This window comes from Aquarana catesbeiana, linkage group LG07 (assembly GCF_042186555.1).
Source record: "Aquarana catesbeiana isolate 2022-GZ linkage group LG07, ASM4218655v1, whole genome shotgun sequence".
Classification (NCBI taxonomy): domain Eukaryota; kingdom Metazoa; phylum Chordata; class Amphibia; order Anura; family Ranidae; genus Aquarana; species Aquarana catesbeiana.
In genome coordinates, this window is record NC_133330.1 from 22,615,109 (window position 1) to 22,634,566 (window position 19,458).

General features: G+C 45.7%; 1 protein-coding gene across 2 annotated transcripts in view; it reads right to left on the reverse strand.

The window, feature by feature from the left end:
- The window catches only part of FGD5 (FYVE, RhoGEF and PH domain containing 5), a 188,933-nt gene that overhangs the window by 99,810 nt on the left and 69,665 nt on the right, over positions 1-19,458 (reverse strand). For both annotated transcript variants that reach the window (XM_073591768.1, XM_073591767.1), the window contains exons 4-5: positions 13,785-13,843; positions 12,638-12,668 (exon numbers count right to left, since the gene is read on the reverse strand). In XM_073591768.1, the coding sequence (XP_073447869.1) occupies positions 12,638-12,668; positions 13,785-13,843 (90 nt within the window). The remainder of the gene's footprint in view (positions 1-12,637; positions 12,669-13,784; positions 13,844-19,458) is intronic.

The following is a 19,458-nucleotide window of genomic DNA, read 5'->3' on the forward strand; positions in this document are numbered from 1 at the left end:
ACAAATCCTGCACCCCTCAAATTTCCACTCTGAGCACAAATCCTCTCCAATCCCCCATCCTGGCACAAATAGCCCCTCCCCCCAATTTCCCCTCCTAGCACAAATACCGTAAATCATCCCTGCTAGCAGAAATCCCACCCCCCCCCGTCCAAAAAAAAAATTCCCTTCTAGCACTAATCCCCCACCCCATATTGCCTATTCTAGCACAGACCTCTCAAATTCCCCCTCCTAGCACAAATTATCTCCCCCCCCCCCCAACATGATTCCCCTAATCAAATCACCACTCCTAGCACACCTTCCCAACATTCTCATCCTAGAACAATTCTTATCCCCTGCCGCCCCCCAAATTCCTCCTCCCAACACAAATCTCCTCCCCCCAACCTCCTTGCAGTGCCCCCCCACCTCACAAACGCCCCCCAAATTCCCCCTCCCAACACAAATCCCCTCCCCCAAGCTCTTTGCAGTGCCCCGTCCACCTCAACAGTGCCCAGGGCAGCTTCCCCTCCTGCCCACCCCTTGTCCCTGGCCCGGGGTGGGGGTGGGGGGGGGGTAGTTCTGTATACCATCTGTGTACAGAACGCCTTCTGGTTGGCTTTGAATTTTTTTTTCTCCATAAAAGTGGAATTACTCTTTAATCAAACAATCTTTTCACATTTTTTTTAGGGCTGTTACTGATTAAAATTTTCGTGTTCGATTAATCAATTTTTTTTTTTTTTTAATCAATTAATTGACTCATTTCGATTAATTATAACGCACATACAGATCCAGCTACTTTTAGCTGATCTCCTTGCATTGCAACTCTGCATTAGTCAGTGGTGAATGTGGTATACACTATATATACACTATACACTATATATACACTATACACTATATATACACTATACACTATATATACAATCACCAGACACTAGTTAGTTTCCACAATCCAGGACTTAACTTCGCACTTCACACAAATACGTTTTAAATTCAAACTGTAGCAAGCGCCGCCGTCATGGCAAAAGCAGAAGCCGATCCACACGGCAAAAATATCACAGCTTGTCAGCCTCTAAGGACAACAATGTTAAAAACGGAGGTTATCAAATTTCCCTACGCTTAGCTCACTGAATGATCCCAATTAACCACATCCGTATTTACCATCACTGTCCAGGCTGTCCGGTGACGTCACATCGGACATCAACGTCACCCAGACTCCTCCCCCCTTCCCTTCGTTAGCAGACGGAGGCACTTGGGGAGGGGCGGAGGAGTCCGGTGACGTCGACGTCACGTGATGTCACCGGATCTCCGACGGAACTCCCTGAAGACCCGGGAGCTGGCGGAGAGGTGAGTACCGATCAAAAGAATTTTGATCGATCAAAAAAAATGAACGATTAATCGAGGAATTAATCTTTAATTTCCCCAGCCCTAATTTTTTTCTAAATGAACAAGCAAAATAATTGCACGTTTTTGTTTTTTTTTTGTTTTTTTTTCCCTGGCTGCTCTTGTATATGTATGTATGGGTAGCCTCTGCTTTGACGTAAAATAAAATCAGCTGTGTAAATGGTATGTGTGCTTTGTTAGGATTACACGGCTATATATAAAGTCCCCTTTGTGCTGTAGGAAGAATGTAGAGATTTTGTTTGTTGCCATGTGGGAACTGTAGAAACAATGTAACACTGTGAACATTCCGGAGCAAACACAGTGCAGTTTTTTTTTTTTTTTCCTCCCTCCCCGGGCGCCTTTACTCCAGCGGAGGAAAAAACAGCGTTACGAAAAGTGCGCCTAAAGCCGCGTTTTGCAGACGTGTTTGGGGCCTTTGGGTGTTTATTCATTCCACTGGCCAGAATAATAATTTGCCCAAAAACGCTCCCACTTGTTTTTATTCTTCTGCCTCTAAACACCTGTATGCCCCCCGTTCACACTGAATCCTTTAAAGCGTCGTCTATGGAGAATTTTGGGGCCTATATTTTATTTTTTTTGCGATTCCACGAGTGCGCAAATTTTAAAGACTTGACATGTTTTTTTTTTCACAAGAAAAAAGACTAGACATGTTTGATATGAGTTTAGTTGGTACAACCCAATCTTTTATATTTTACCAAAATATTGGGTATAATAATGTTTGTTTGCACATATTTTTCTGAAAATATGCATTTGATAAAAAAAAAAAAAAAAAAAAAATTCTGCCAAAATATTGTGGTGCATAAAAAATTGCAACTACCGCAATTTTTCCCCCCCATTTTCTCTGCTTTCAGAAAATATATACTTTTTAGGGGGGTTTACAGTAATTATCAGTATTATTACTAAACATGATTTATATAGCGCCAAAAGTTTGGGGGCGGACAGTACAGTTACAATCCTGCAATGGGATCATGCTTTTCTGGGGTTTTTTCGCCTTCCTCTGGATCAACTGTGGGTATATGGTATTGTATGATGTTTTTTTTTTTGTTTTTTTTTGTTTTTTTATGGTTGAATTAGATGGACTTGTGTCTTTTTTCAACCTGACTAACTATGTAACATAGTAATTCAATACAGGAGGAACCAGAGGTGTCTAGCAAAAAAAAAAAAAAAAATGCATATTTTAAGAGGAACTGCACTCTTCTCACATAATTTGTAATAAAAACATCTTTGCCATTCTGAAGCTTCCCTCCAACCACTTTGCATATTATTTGATATATACTGTGATTCTGTACTTGCCAAATATGCTGCAGAAATCTCCCTCCACTGAGTCTGGCTGCAGCCATTTTAACTGTGGGCAGCTGAAGCTGCTGCCTGTTCACTTCCTGGATTTACACAGAGGCACACCTCCAGCTCTGCAACTCTCATTGGCCCTCTTATGACTCATCCCCCTCCTTTCCTGGCAAACTCTCACCCAACTGAGAGGAGAGGGAGAGCTGTGCATGATGTCATAAGCCTAGGCTAATGACCAGACAAGAAACAGGAAGTGGGCTGTATAAGGGATTTACTGGCAGAAAAAAAAAAAGTTTTACTATCCAAAGTTAAAACAACAACAAGGGCAGAAGATTTAATAGATGGAAAGATGAAAAAATGACTGAAGGTCCGCTTGTGTACAAAAAATGTTTAAAAAATGGTTGCGAGTGGTTAAGCAAACATACCTCCCAACTTTTTGAGATGAGAATAACTATCAGCAAAAGTATGCAGGCATAGGACACACCCCTTGCCACGCCCCCTTAAAGGAGAATTGTACAAAAAAACAAGATTGGTTAAACCCAGAAGTGCTTTTTTTACCACTACTATTCCTTTATATTGGCTTTTGGAATTTACAAATGCAGCAATTTAGAAATCAGATGAAAGGTTTAGTGCTGGAAAACATTTTTGATAGATAAAAAGTGCATTTTATATACAACTATATGGATCAGGCCAAAATGAGGGACAAATGAGGAGGAATGAGGGACAGAGGGACATTGCTCGAAATCAGGGACAGTTGGGAGCTATGGTATATGGTATTTACTGGCAGAAAAAAAAGAATGTTTTACTTTACATAGCTCCCAACCGTCCCTGATTTCGAGGGACTGTCCCTGATTTGGAGCAATGTCCCTCTGTCCCTCATTCCTCCTCATTTGTCCCTCATTTTGGTCTGATCTTTATATCTGTATATAAAATGCACTTTTTATCTTTCAAAAAGTGTTTCCCAGTGCTAAACCTTTCATCCGATTTCTAAATTGCTGCATTTGTACATTTTAAAAGCCAATATTAAGGAATAGTAGTGGTAAAAAAAAAAAAAAGCTCTTGTGGATTTAATTAACCTTTTTTTTGGTTAATTCTCCTTTAAGGGGGTGTGGCAGGGGGCGTGTCCTATGCCTACATACGTTTGCTAGTAGGTGTCCCTCATTCCCAAATCTCTAAATGTTGGGAGGTGTGTTACTATCCAAAGTTAAAACAACAACAAGGACAGAAGATTTAATAGATGGAAAGATGAAAAAATGACCGAAGGTTTCGCTTGTGTGCAAAAAAATTTTAAAAATGGTTGCGAGTGGTTAAGCAAACAGGAAGTGATGAGAAATCTCCCTAATGGGGTCACAGACTACATTAAAACGACTGAAAATGTTTTTCAGGTTTCCAGACTGTATGCAAAAGCAAAATAAAAAAAAAAAAAAAAGTTTTTTGTCTGGAGTTGTCCTTTAACAGCTGATTGTATTCCAGATGCCGGGGGTTGGGGGTGAGGAGGATGAATATGGCAGGTCAGTGAAAAAAGGGAAGCCTCTGAGCTGCTTGGGATTCCGGCTTCAGAATGAGCCCTCTGTTGGACGTGTCCAGTCTCCGGATCTGCCAGGATACAAAGCTGGCCAGACGATGCATGAAACAGCAGGCGCACAGTGACGGCCCACGGAGCCGACCGGCGTCACGCCTGGGCTTTTGGGTCTGCTGCAATGATAATGTGACATTACAGGCTGCGTAGGAAACATTATGCAAAGCAGGGTATGGCGTAGACAAATTCCTCCATTCTGCGCCCCCCAGAGTCCATGGCACACAATTTGTAGGCTTTTGTTGTGGTGGTGTCAGGGGGGTCAGCACATGAGACCGCATATTTTCTACACATGTAAATATACGCCTACTGGGCACATGGCATGCCCGTTTAAAGGCCACTAAACTGGTTTAAAGGGGCCAAGCATGGAGGATGGTCCACTGTTACATAGCTCCCAACTGTCCCTGATTTCGAGGGACTGTCCCTGATTTGGAGCAATGTCCCCTCTGTCCCTCATTCCCCCTCATTTGTCCCACATTTTGGTCTGATCTATATAGTTGTATATAAAATGCACTTTTTACCTCTCAAAAAGTGTTTCCCAGTGCTGAACCTTTCATCCAATGTCTAAATTGCTGCATTTGTACATTTTAAAAGCCAATATAAAGGAATAGTAGTGGTAAAAAAAAGCACTTGTGGATTTAATTAACTTTTTTGGGGGTTAATTCTCCTTTAAGGGGGTGTGGCAGGGGGCGTGCCCTATGCCTACATACATTTGCTAGTAGGTGTCCCTCATTCCCATCTCAAAATGTTGGGAGGTATGCTGTTATCACCATCAGGAAACCCGTCCTGAGAAATGTCATGCAACCATCACCGGAGTGAATGTAAGAGGAAAGCGGCTGCAAAGAGACTGCAAGAGATCCGCAGCCCTGGGATGCAGCAACAGATGGAAAAAAAAAAAAAAAGGTGAAACCAGTTTTCTATTAACCACTTTCCCTTCCGAAGATTTACCCCCCTTCATGACTAGGCCATTTTTTGAAATACGACACTTTAACTGATAATTGCGCGGTCAAGCATCGCTGTACATAAATAAAATGTATGTCTGTCTTTTTTTTTCCAACAAATAGAGCTTCCTTTTGGTGGTATTTGATCACCTCTGCATTTTTTTATTTTTTTTTGTGCTATAACCAATTTTGAAAGAAGAAAAAAACTGCATTTTTTACTTTCTGCTATAAAACATATCCAATAAAAAAAAAATTGTAAAATAAATTACATTTCTTCATCAACTTAGGCCAATATGTATTCTGCTACATGTTTTTAGTTAAAAAAAATCCCAATAAGTGTTTATTGATTGGTTTCCGCAAAAGTTATAGCGTCTACAAACTAAGGGATATATACTGGAATTTTGTGTTTCTTTCTTTTTTTTTTTTATACTAGTAATAGCGGTGATCAATGACTTATAGCGAGACTGCGATATTGCAGCAGACATTCTGACACTAACTGACACTTTTGACAGTTTTGGGGGAAACCAGCAACACTAATACAGTGATTGGTGCTAAAAATATGTACTGTCACTGTACTAATGACACTGACTGGGAAGGGGTTAAACATCAGGAGCGAGCAAAGGGTTAAAGCTGTGCCTAACCAGTGTTTATGTGTGCATTGTGATCTGATTTCACTAAGGGAAGAGATGGAGGGAAATCCATCACTTCCCCCCTGTCGGAGATCTGCCTTTTTTACATAGGCAGAGCTCCGTCCAGTGTCTTTCCTCACCGATCACTGGGAGCCGGTGGACATCTATTGGCCGGCACCAGCTGATTGGCTTCTGCTGTGTCTAATCACAGCACAGCCTTGGCGCCGGCGGCATGCACACCCCCTACCTGGAAGTGCCAGATCACGTACTAGGTACAAGATCCGGCGCAGGAGAGCCGCTCTGCCACCGTATAATTATATTATACGGTCAGCAAGACGTTAAACATTTGCCACCCACTAACAGTACATTTAATGCTAGCAGGCAGAAGAGCCAGGCACTGCGACGTACCTGCGGTGTACTTCCTGGTTTAGAGGCGCATCTGGGTGCCCCCTGCTGACCTGTGCTGTGATTGGACATCCCCCTTACATCAGGGTCCCCAGAGAGCCCCCCCCTTACATCAGGGTCCCCAGAGAGCCCCCCCCTTACATCAGGGTCCCCAGAGAGCCCCCCTTACATCAGGGTTCCCAGAGATCCCCCTTACATCAGGGTCCCCAGAGAGCCCCCCCTTACATCAGGGTCCCCAGAGAGCCCCCCTTACATCAGGGTTCCCAGAGATCCCCCTTACATCAGGGTCCCCAGAGAGCCCCCCCTTACATCAGGGTCCCCAGAAAGCCCCTCCTTACATCAGGGTCCCCAGAGATCCCCCTTACATCAGGTTCCTCAGAGAGCCCCCCCTTACATCAGGGTCCCCAGAGAGACCCTCCTTATATCAGTGTCCCCAGAGATCCCCCTTACATCAGGGTCCCCAGAGAGCCCCCCTACATCAGGGTCCCCAGAGACCCCCCTTACATCAGGGTCCCCAGAGAGCCCCTCCTTATATCAGGGTCCCCAGAGACCCCCCTTACATCAGGATCCCCAGAGAGTCCCTCCTTATATCAGGTCCCCAGAGACCCCCCTTACATTAGGGTCCCCAGAGCGCCCCCCCTACATCAGGGTCCACAGAGAGACCCTCCTTATATCAGGGTCCCCAGAGATCCTCCCACTTACATCAGAGTCCCCAGAGAGCCTCAGCCTTGCATCAGGGTCCCCAGAGAGCCTCCCATCATCAAAGTCCCCAGAGAGCCCCCCACTTACATCAGAGTCCCCAGAGAGCCCCCCCTCATTAAAATCACCAGAGTGAGGGCGGGCAGTGAGAGATAATGTAATCTCTCTACTGTCCACAGCTGCACAGTGAGAGCAGAACAGTGGTGATGCAGGGCGGGCGGTGAGAGATGATGTCATCTCTCTGCTCTCTCACCCACCCGGCTCTCCCGTGCTGCCTGCCCACTCTTCTGCACTCCAGTGCTGCCCACCACACTCGCGTGGTTGGTGACCCCTGCGACTCGGGGCTATGGAATCCAGATTAGGGGCTGTAGCCCCAAAAGCCACCCCCTAGCGACACCACTGATTATCACTGTATTAGTGTCACTAGTGACGGCAGTGTCAGTTAGTGTGCCTCCCAGCCAGTGTCAGTTAGCACCAGATTTCCCGCCACACTATCACGGTCACACTATAAGTTGCTGATCTCTGCCATTACTAGTATAGTGTCTGTACAGATCAATATCTTGATCGCGATCAGAACTACACTAGTGTCCACAAAAACGCAGTTTGGTTTTTACCAAAGACATGTAGCAGAATGCATTTTGGCCTAAAGTTATGAAGAATATTGATTTTATTGGATATGTTTTATAATATATATTAGAAAATATATATTTTTTTCAATCCTCAGTATTTTTTTTCATTTATATAATAAAAAATGAAAACCCAGTGGTGATCAAATACAACCAATGGTCATGAAAGGGGGGGGGGGGGGGTAAAATCTTCTGGTGGTCAAAGGCAATGGATTCTGATTATTGCACAGACCAAAAGAAATGCTATTCAGTTCAGCTTTAAATATATTTTAAATAATAATGAGAAAGCATGTGGGCAGTGTGGTCACATAATTCACATACCACAGATTAAATAGCAGTTGGTGGGAATGCTTAACACAAAAGGAAGGCAGAATCCTGACTGACAAAAGAGAATTTTGACAGACAATGGAAAAAAAACAGCTATATTGGTGACAACTATATTGCGTGTATAACATTGAAAGCCTGTGGGCATGGTAACAAAGCAGGAACACTACTAGTGCCAGGAAAAGAGCATTGTCACCTTACTGGAAACTATTTTTTATTTTTTTTGTAAAATATTTGTTTTACCCTATTTAATCCTTTGCTGCATTTCATTGCTGTTGATCTCCTGTGGCCTCTTTGCAGCCACTTCCCATCCACAGTCACTCCAGCGATGGCTGCATGACATTTCGCAGGACAGGCTGGCAATAGTGGACGCCTGATTGTATAATGTGCGTAACACTGGCCACTTGTCTCCTTCTGAAGCCCATGTGTATTATATAAATCACAGAGGAGGAAGGGTAGTCATGGACGGGCAGATAAACTATATGGCCAACAATATGTGACAATCCCTCCAAATGATAGAGTTCAGGTGTCTCTAGTGAAGAGTACTTCTTATACTACAGCATAGAAAGACACGTTACACTATTGTGCTCCTCCAAACTTGTTTGGCTCCATATTAATGGCCACAATGGGGTGGGGTTCCATATTAATGGCCACCATGGGGTGGGGCTCCATATTAATGGCCACCATGGGGTGGGGCTCCACATTAATGGCCACCATGGGGTGAGGCTCCATAATAATGGCCACCATGGGGTGGGGCTCCATATTAATGGCCACCATGGAGTGGGGCTCCATATTAATGGCCATGATGAGGTAGAACTCCATATTAATGGCCATGATGGGGGAGGGGGTCTCCATATTAGCGGCAATGATAGGGTAGGTCTCCATATTAATGGTCATGATGAGGTGAGACTCCATAATAATGGCCATGATGGAGTTGGACTCCATAATAATGGTCATGATAAGGTGGGACATGATGGAGTGGGACTCCATATTAATGACCATGATTGGGGGAGGATTCCATATTAATGGCCATGATGGAGGGATTCCATATTAATGGCCATGATAGGGTGGGACTATATATAAATGGCCATGATGGTGTTGGACTCTATATTTATGGCCATGATTGGGGGGGGGGGATTCCAAATGAATGCCCACAATAGGGTGTGACTCCACATTAATGGCCATGATAAAGTGGAGCTCCATATTAATGGCCATGATGGGGTGAGACTCCATATTGATGGCCATGATGGGGTGGAACTCCGAGATGAAAGAGATTCCATATTAATGGCTACAATAAGGTGGGACACCATATTAATGGCGATGATGGGGTGGGACTCCATATTAATGGCCATCATGGAGTGAGGCTCCATATTAATGGCCATGATGAAGGGGATTCTATATTAATGTCCACAATAAGGTGGGACTCCGTATTGATGGCCACAATAAGGTGGGACACCATATTAATGGCCATGATGGTGTAGGACTCCATATTAATGGCCATCATGGAGTGAGGCTCCATATTAATGGCCATGATGAAGGGGATTCTATATTAATGTCCACAATAAGGTGGGACTCCATATTGATGGCCATGGTGGGGTGGGACTCCATAATAATGGCCATGATGGAGTGGGACACCATATTAATTGCCACAATGAGGTGGGACTCCATATTTATGGCCATGATGCGTTGAGGCTCCATATTAATGACCATGATGGGGGGGGGGGGCTCCATATTAATGGCCATTTTGAGGTGGGACTCCATATTAATGGCCATGATGGGGGGACTCCATATTAATGGCCATGATTATGAATTTGATGTCCAACAACCTTTTAGGTGTGATGGTCAGGTGTCTACAAACATTTGCCCATATAGTGTCTCTCCTGGAGAACCATCAGGGAAGCCGGTTGATGAGGGCGCACTGGTACCAACTATGACCTTTGCCCACCATGATCCTTTGCCCTTCCTCATAACTCGGGCACACTCATACAACAAGATTGCAGCCCTCCCTGTCTGAAATTCTTGTCCATCCCTACTAACACAAGCAATAAGCAATGATCCTGAGTGTTGTTTGCCTTTATCAGGCCTCCCATACTCAAAGGTCAAGTTAGTCCATAACTTGGCAATATTCATGAGGACTCATTGATCCTTCTTATCCCAATCTACAGGATGATATATGCTGCTCTTCTTAGCATGACCCCCATCATCCCACATAGATTGCCTTTATCTTTCCGCAGCCATTTACACAATATACAGCATCTTCACACAGGACTGGACGGTGGATGGTGTGTCCATTCGATGCGGTTCATCTCACCTCGTCCTGGGCCGCAATCAGTGTAACGGCCTCTTTAATAATGCATGTGACAGCGTCTTTAGCACTCTTGAGTTTTCAGCACATTAAAGCACTTTATGGTTGTAACATGCATTATTAACATGTCCCCTCTGTGATCACTTCCATTCCTATGTGTCACTTGCCTGGACAGTGTAACTGATAAGAATGGAGGAGATGCAAAAGTTCACTGAGATTAGAAGGGCTCCATCTCTGTGTGAGGTCTCTTCCCTTCTGCCATCCCTGATGTGTGATATAGATTAAAGTGGGCCGAGTGTCAGATCTATTGTCTTCATGTTAAGTGCATGCATCCAAAGTAATGTGTAAAGGCCGGCCATGCATGGTGCAAATTTCTTTAAAGGAGGACAGCACCATCCAGGGGCATTGCTAGGTCTACAAAAGATCTGGGGCTAGAGCCCATAGCAGCGTAGTAAAGAAAGTTATACGCTTGGGTGGGCATACACATGTATATACTGTACAGTAATATACGTGTGTGTGTAAATCCCCAGAGAGCCCCCCACTTACATCAGGGTCTCCAGAGAACCCCCCCTTAATCAGGGTCCCCAGAGAGCCTCCTCCGTACATCAGAGTCCCCAGAGAGCCTCCCCCTTGCATCAGGGTTCCCAGAGAGCCCCTCCTTACATCAGGTTTCCCAGAGAGCCCCCCCTTACAATAGGGCCCCCAGAGAGCCTCCCTCTTAAATCAGGATCTCCAGAGAGCCTCTCCTTTAAAATCAGGGCCCCCAGAGAGCCTCCCCCTTGCATCAGGGTCCCCACAGATCCCTCCACTTACATCAGGGTCCCCAGAGAGCCTCCCCTCCCCTAGGGGACCCCTACAGAGACTCGGGGCTATGGGCCCCAGATTCGGGGCTACAGCCCCAAAAGCCACCCCCTAGCGAGGCCACTGGCACACCCTTGTTCAAGCATCTACTTCCTAGACTGAGATGCCAGCTCAGAGATGGCACAATCATGTAAGCCTGGGTTGCGCAGGCACAGCAGCCCATTTATTTGGAAGCCACTGAAAATCTCAGCTGCATGAAAACCGCATGGTGCTATGCGTTTCCATGCTCTGTGATTTCAAAATTGTGGGGGTGCCCTTAGGAATGAATGATACCAACCCCTGCATCAGCAGCGCATTTTTGCTGTTGGTGCGGGAATGCTTGCGATTTACATGAAGTCCTGCACCCACATAGATGTGAACCTAATCTAAATACTGGTGCCTCACCTTGTGACTTGCTACATAGTTACAATGTCGCAGTCTGATCACTGGGGAAGAGAATACAGATGAAATGCTTCTTCCTGCCTGCAGCAGACTGATGATATCATCACAGCCCAGGCAAAAATCACTGGACTGGAGCTTAAAGGCGGCCTTTTAATGCAAACTTGTACTATTACTGGAAGGTCTACATAAATGATCCATGCAGGATCTCTGAACCAGGGTAAGCAGAATGCACTCTACACCCCCATCTATAGATCTTCCCTCAGCTTTCTGGTCTTGGCTAGAAATGGATGCTTACCAGTGGACATCCAGCAATGCAGAGCTTTCAATCAATGGGATTTGTCATCTGTGCCCAGTCTTGCCACAAAGAGTTAATCCAGCTCTGAGCAATCCTCTTATCTTTTTTCAGTGAAATAAAAACTGACACACAGAGAAATGGTAGTCAGTTCTTCCCCCTTGCTGTGAGTGACGGGTGATTTACATATCTCATGCACCAGCCTGAGAGAGACATTCTGTGTACTTCAGATCCCCTCCTCCTTTCTTCTCCAGCTCTCCCAGGATTGGCTGCTCCGCACCTCAGCATGATTGGACACGCTGAAGTCATGTGGTGACTTTTCTAGGTTTTGACTGGATGTTAGTGATCATAGCAGAAGTTCAGTGTAAGAAATACACAGGAGAAAATGCATATTGACAAGGCGAGTGTAGAGGTGGGCGGGGAGTCTACTGACATCACAAACTCCACCCACCGAGCTCCAGACAACAGACCCGCCCACAGAATTTGCAGTTTTTCGGGTCTTATAACGGACAGAGGGGACACATTTGACAGGTAAAGATACATGCAGGAGGCGTGTATATCCTTATAGATAACCCCTATGGCAGTAGTTTAGAGAGGATGAGAGTGGGTTTACATCCACTTTATGTTTTTCCTATACCGAAACATGGCAGACCAGTAGGCCAAATGCGGCTAAAACGCGTCAGCAGACTGTTTAAGGTTAGCTGTTCCTGTATTCAGTAAATATCATTGCTGTGTGCCGAGCACCAAACTCTTTACTAGACTCTTATGGACTGGCAAGGTGGAGCCGGTACACATTATTACTTTCTGCCAGCTATCCAGCAATATGTCCAGTAAGTAATCCAAAATTCCAGCAGGTCCCAAAAAAGCAAAGCAGTAAAACAGTTCTTTAAAATTCAACATATAACGCAAATTACGGGAATCTGTGTTTACTTACAGTGTGCAAGTGTCCCAGCATTTCCACATACCTGGAAGGAAACAAATGAATAATCAGCTAGAAGAAGATAAACACAGGAAACCTGTTAAATGTGTCTGTGCTGCCCACAGCATCCAATCAGAAAGAAGCCTCCTCCAATTTGTTTTTGGTCATTTATAATATTTATACATTTCGAAGATTATAACCTAATATAGAAATTTGTAATGATCTGTATAAAATTTTAATCAAATAATAATAATAATACTAGTAATAATAATAATAATAATAAAAACCACAATAATAATAATAAAAATAGTAGTAATAATAATAATAATAATAACCTACAATAATACTAGTAATAAAAATAATACTAGTAAAAATAATAAGGCTACTTTCACACTGGGGCAGGGGGGGCGTTAGCGGTAAAGTGCCGCTAGTTTTAGCGACACTTTACTGGTGCTTTTCGGCCGCTAGCAGGGCGCTTGTAACCCCCACTAGCGGCCGAAGAAAGGGTTAAAAGCGCCCGCAAGCGCCGCTGTTTTCAATGGCAGGGGCGTTGCGAGAGCGGTGTATTCACCGCTCCCGCAACGCCCCCAAAGATGCTGCTTGCAGGAACTTTTTTTCCCGTCCTGCAAGCGTACCACCCCAGTGTGAAAGCGCTCGGGCTCTCACACTGGGGCTGCCCGCAATTCCAAATCGCGGTAAAACGCAAAATGTGCGTTTGCGTGCCATTCATCTTGGATGGCACCCAAAACGTGGCACGATTTTGCCGTGACTGTCGCGCCACAAGACGCGTGAGAATCCCAGCAAAACACAGGTATAAAACCGTTTCTGGCTCAGGGACAACATTTGGTCTCTAAGGTTCTTTGGAGTGACAAGGAAATGGGCTGCCCTATGCGTGACGAGCGTTTTCCCGCATGAGAATTGCAGAAAAAAAAAAATACCAGTGGGGTACACAAGTTCTCACTATGTGTAGTGTGAGGGAGGCCTGCAGTGTATTGAGCCATGGAAGCTCATTCCAAAAGAATGATCTGCCAACGCACCCCAACGTGGCTAAAAAAGCACATGACCCCCATTCTTCTAAGCCGCTCTGAGAAGAATCATATAATAACGGGAATGAAGTGTGATTTGTGTGTCTTTGTATTGCATCTTCCGTTCCGAGACTTACTCTTTCTCTGAGGCCAGCAGATTCTCCACGATCGTCAGCGCTCTGGTTGGTCCGTCTCTCTAAGGCAGAAAAGAAGAATAGAGAATCACAATCGTTTTCAGGTTGTCTAATCACACAAGTGTATCATTATTCCTATCCAAAATACCTACATCTGGCCTCTGACCTTCTCTATAGTTTTACACAGTTGTACCGCCTCCTCTCCTGGACTGAAATGACTTACTCTGATTTCAATGCATACTGTGAGCTTCTCACAATGTGCATTAGAAGCTGCAGCATAACGGGTAGAGCCTGTCTCATTTCCTGGCTAGAGGACATTCAGCATCATCTAGTCCAGTGGTCTCCAAACTACGGCTTTGGGGACAGATTTGGTCCTTTGGTTGCCTTTGTCCAGCCCTTGGGGAGATTTTCCTCCCACTGACAGTAACAATGGGGCATAATTCCTCCCACTGACACCAACGATGGGGTAATATTCCTCCCACTGACACCAATGATGGGGCACTATTCCTCCCACTGACACCAATGATGGGGTACTATTCCTCCCACTGACACCAACAATGGTGCACTATTCCTTCCACTGACACCAACGATAAGGCACTATTCCTCCCACTGACACCAACAAAGGGACAATATTCCTGCCACTGACAACAATGGGGAAATATTCCTTCCACTGACACCAACAAAGGGAAAATATTCCTGCCGCTGACACCAACAAAGGGACAATATTCCTTCCACTGACAACAATGGGGAAATATTCCTTCCACTGATACCAACGATGAGGCACTATTCCTTCCACTGACACCAACAATGGGGCAATATTCCTCCCACTGACACCAACAATGGGGCACTATTCTTCCAACTGATACCAATGATGGGGCACTATTACTCCCACGGACACTAATGATGGGGCACTATTCCTCCCCTAATACCAAAGATGCATTGTTTACTCCCACTGACGCCAAGACAATTTCAACGCCCACTCGCCACAGTCTGCCCCCCCAAAGTCTGAAGGACAGTAAACTGGCGCTTTGTTTAGAAAGTTTGGCGACCCCTGATCTAGCCTTTTCCTTCCCAGCCTGACTGTCCCTGGCCTCCATAATTGAAAGAACTGAAATCCACTAATTGAAAGGGGCCCCTTTGCATTCATTGGCTTTCAGTGCTTTCAATCATGGAGGCTCAGCATCGCATGTGGGCATTACCTATATAAATACAGCCTACCCAGGAATGCCCACTCCTCCACACTGGCATCCACCCATCAAGGCTTTGTTATATTTGCATAACTCCTCCCAAGGGCCAGCCCACTGCTTGCATGGTCTGCCTGCAATGCCTACAGAAGCAGAGAGACCCAACTATGACATCACTGGATCTAAAATATGGAAAGTAACAAAATTGTAAAAGTTTTATTTAAAAAAATAAAAATAAATCATGAGCATGTTATTGAGCAGAGGAAGCAAAATCTAAACAGATTAAATGTTTATGTTCTAAGTACCCACACTGTAGCAACTTTAAAGCGGACCTTCACCGTCTGGGCGATGATCCCACCTCTCCACCCTCCCCTCCTTTCCTCTGCTGTAATAGGGCATCATCTTTTTTTTTTTCCTTTTGTTCAGGCCTTTTTTTTTAATTTTATGTCTGCCCTGCCTCCCCTTACACATCATTAACTACCTGTTGTTGCACAGAGGGGGTGCCAGGTGTGCCTGGGCACACCCTAATCACTATGTGTGGTGCCAATTCCCCCTACTGCTTGGGCTCCCCCCACCTTGTTGGCATTTACTATGCTTCGGTATGTGAATGAACAGGAAGCCACTCAGCACAGAGCACTGTTTGGGCTTTTGGGTTAATGCAGTAGGCTTTGAACACCTAGGGCCTCCTGGGATATGTACGTCACATACCCCAGGAGACCATAGGCTTTCATTGACGAACAGGAGGAGGGGGGCGAGCCTATCGGTGCATGATCGAGAGGCCCACCTGCCAAACATGGAAGAGCCGGCGAGCCTCTTGATGACGTCAGAGAGAACATGGCCGCACGGGGCGGAGCTGTGGCCCGGGCAGGAGATCATCTCAGTGGGTCAACTATGGATCCACTGGATGGGTGAGTATCTGAAATGTTCAGATACCACCATCAGGTAAGGGGGGCAAAATAAAATAAAAATGGGGGGGGATCGTGCCGCAGTTCCTCTTTAGGTAATAACATGCAGCAGGTCTCAGGAAAATCAACACGTTCTTATAAAGAATTCCAAAAACTCCGAGCGAAATTCAGCAAATGTAATTCCTGAGATTTATGGCGCAGTCACAGAGTACACTGTCTGTTATTGGGAAAGTGACAGATTATACGGCTTCTCATATGGACCGCAAATTTCATTTCCTTCTTTGATGTAAACTGTAAATCTACATTTTATGGCGTATAAAAAAAAAAAGGGAACAAATAATGTAAATATAGGGCGGCCATGAGTGGAGGAAGTCAGTACAAAATCTTTTCTTCTTGTAGATCAGAGACAACACAACCCAATATCCGACATTTTTTTTGTATGAACAATACTTACCCTCTGCCGCCCCCCAAATTCCCCCTTTCAACACAAATCCTTTCTCCCCCACCACAGTGCCGGGGGCAGCCACCCCTCCTGCCCACCCCTTGCCCCGGCCCTGCTCATGCTTATCCAATTGCTTCAGGGCTTTCGGAGCAGAGAAGAAGTATGCAGATCAGGAGTTATTATAATATAACAAAAAACAGAAAAGAGAGGGTGCACCGGCCTTGTGCATTATCCTTAAAAAAGTTTATTAAAAAAGAAAATGTAAAAGTTACTACTCACAAGGGTAGATGAAAATTACGCATAATGGTCTAATGATGGTGGTGATAGATCCACCGATGGCAGCCTCCAGACCTATGGACAAGACGTGCAGACCGCTGCTGGCTGACGCGTTTCGAAGGTAGCACCTTCTTCTTCAGAGCCTCAAGAGAGGCTCTGAAGAAGAAGGTGCTACCTTCGAAACGCGTCAGCCAGCAGCGGTCTGCACGTCTTGTCCATAGGTCTGGAGACTGCCATCGGTGAGTAGTAACTTTTACGTTTTCTTTTTAATAAACTTTTTTAAGGATAATGCACAAGGCCGGTGAGCCCTCTCTTTTCTGTTTTTTGTTTGATTGTTAGGATATCCCTATCCTTGAGGACAGCAAGGCTGAAAGCTACTGTCCATCTAGAACTTTGAACTGTCGGGCTTACACATTTATGCGCAAGAGTTTTTGTTTTGTTGTATGTGTTATTATAATATAGAATTATGTTAGCGCCAACAGTGTGCGCAGCACTTTACAATCTAAAGGGAGACAGTACATTTACAATACAATAAAATATAAGAGGAGTAGGAGGGCCCTGCTCATAAGAGCTTACAATCTAATAGGGTGGGGCAAGTGTTAGAAAAAGGTATTAACTGTGAGGGATGAGCTGATCGAAGAATTATAGTTCAGTTTGGTAGGTGGAGGTGAGATGGGCTTCCCTAAAGAGATGAGTTTTCAGGGATTGTCTAAAGGTGGGGAGTAGGAGAAAGACGGACAGATTGGGGTAGAGAGTTCCAGGGGGTGAGAGAGGTTCTGGGGAAGTCCCGGAGATGAGCATAGGAGGAGTGGACAGCCGAGTTAGAGACCAGGAGTTGTTGCCTTCCTCTGACTTCACTGGCTGCATGCTAGTTTAAACTTCTGAAAGTTGACCTCAATGGCTCCAGAGCACCCTTAGTAGCCTGTGTCGCCCCCTAGACCCCAGTGACTCCAGAGCACCCTGACAATTCTGTGTCATCCCATAACCCCAGTGACTTCTGAGCACCTTGAGCATTCTGTGTCACCCCACGACCCCAGTGATTCCAGAGCATCCTGTGTCACCTTATGACCCCGTGACTCCAAAGTACCTTGAGCATCCTGTGTCACCCCATGAATCTAGAGCAGTGGCCTCCAAATTGTGGCCTGGGGACCAGATGAGGCCCTTTGCTTGCCTTTATCCGGCCCTTGGGGCACTTCTCCATCCACTGATAAAAGACACTATTGCTGCCACTGACACCAACATTGGGACACTATTCCACTGACACCAACAATGGGGCATAATTCCTGCTACTCACATCAACGATTAAGCACTATTTCTCCCATTGTCCCATTGACGACTACAATGGGGTACTATTGCTCCCACTGACACCAATGATGGGGCACTATTTGTCCCACTGAGACCATTGATAGGGCACTATTCCTCCCACTGACACCAACAATGGAGCACTATTCCTCCCATTGAAACCAATGATGGGGCACTATTCCTCCCACTGACACCAGCGATGGGGCATCATTCCTCCCCCAATACCAAAGATGGATTGTTTATTCCCACTGATGCCAGGACAATTTCCACTCACAATGGCCACAGTTTGGTCCCCCTCTAAAGCCTGGAGGACAGTAAACTGGCCCTTTGTTTAGAAAGTTTGGAGACCCCTGGCCTAGAGTATCCTGTGTCACCCCATTGCTTCAGTGACTTCAAAGCACGTTCAGCATCCTGTGTCACCCCATGACCCCAGATCATCCTGTGTCACCCCATGACCCCAGTGACTCCAAAACATCCTGTGTCACCCCATGACCCCAGTGACTCCAGAGCTTCCTGTGTCACCCTGTGACTCCAGAACATCCTGTGTCACCCCATGACCCCAGTAACTCCAGAACATCCTGTGTCACCCCATGACCCCAGCAACTCCAGAACAACCTGTGTCACCCCGTGACCCCAGTGATTCCAGAGCATCCTGTGTCACCCTGTGACCCCAGAGCTTCCTGTGTCACCCCGTGGCTCCAGAACATCCTGTGTCACCCCATGACCCCAGTGACTCCAGAACATCCTGTGTCACCCAATGACCCCAGTGACTCCAGAACATCCTGTGTCACCCCATGACCCCAGTGACTCCAGAACAACCTGTGTCACCCCGTGACCCCAGTGATTCCAGAAGCATCCTGTGTCACCCTGTGACCCCAGAGCTTCCTGTGTCACCCCGTGGCTCCAGAACATCCTGTGTCACCCCATGACCCCAGTGACTCCAGAACATCCTGTGTCACCCCATGACCCCAGTGACTCCAGAGCATCCTGTGCCACCCCGTGACCCCAGGGACCTCAGAGCACCCTGAGTATCCCGTGTCACCCCGTGACTCATGTGCTCTATGCATCCCTATGTCTGTTAGTGCATCCCAGTATGTCCTGTGTCATGAAGTGACTCTGTGCACCCAGTGTGCCTCCATGACACCTGTGTCTCCATGTACCCTCCTGTATGTCAATGTAATCTCCTGGACAGACTCTCCCCAGGGTATGTAAAATGGTAAGTAATACAGCCTCTTCTGATACCCCTAGAAATACTGAGCATTCAATCCTTGCAATGAGTTCAGCTTGAAACTCTAATCAGTATCTGGAAAGAAATGCATTTCACCCTTTAAATGGGCAACAAATGTACTATTCTTTTCTAGTGTGGGAAAATTCCAGCTTCTGCACTATACCGGCCTGAGGATGAGAGCTCCCTTAATAGTTGTATCCTCCTCGGTAATTAGAGTAATTCTTACGGTAACGCTTTTCCTGCTCTAATGCTCTACTACTGTAAACCGGCAAGCTCATTTACCAGTGTCTTGGTGACTGCCCTTCCCTCCTCTGACAGTTCTCAACCAGAAGTGACCTCA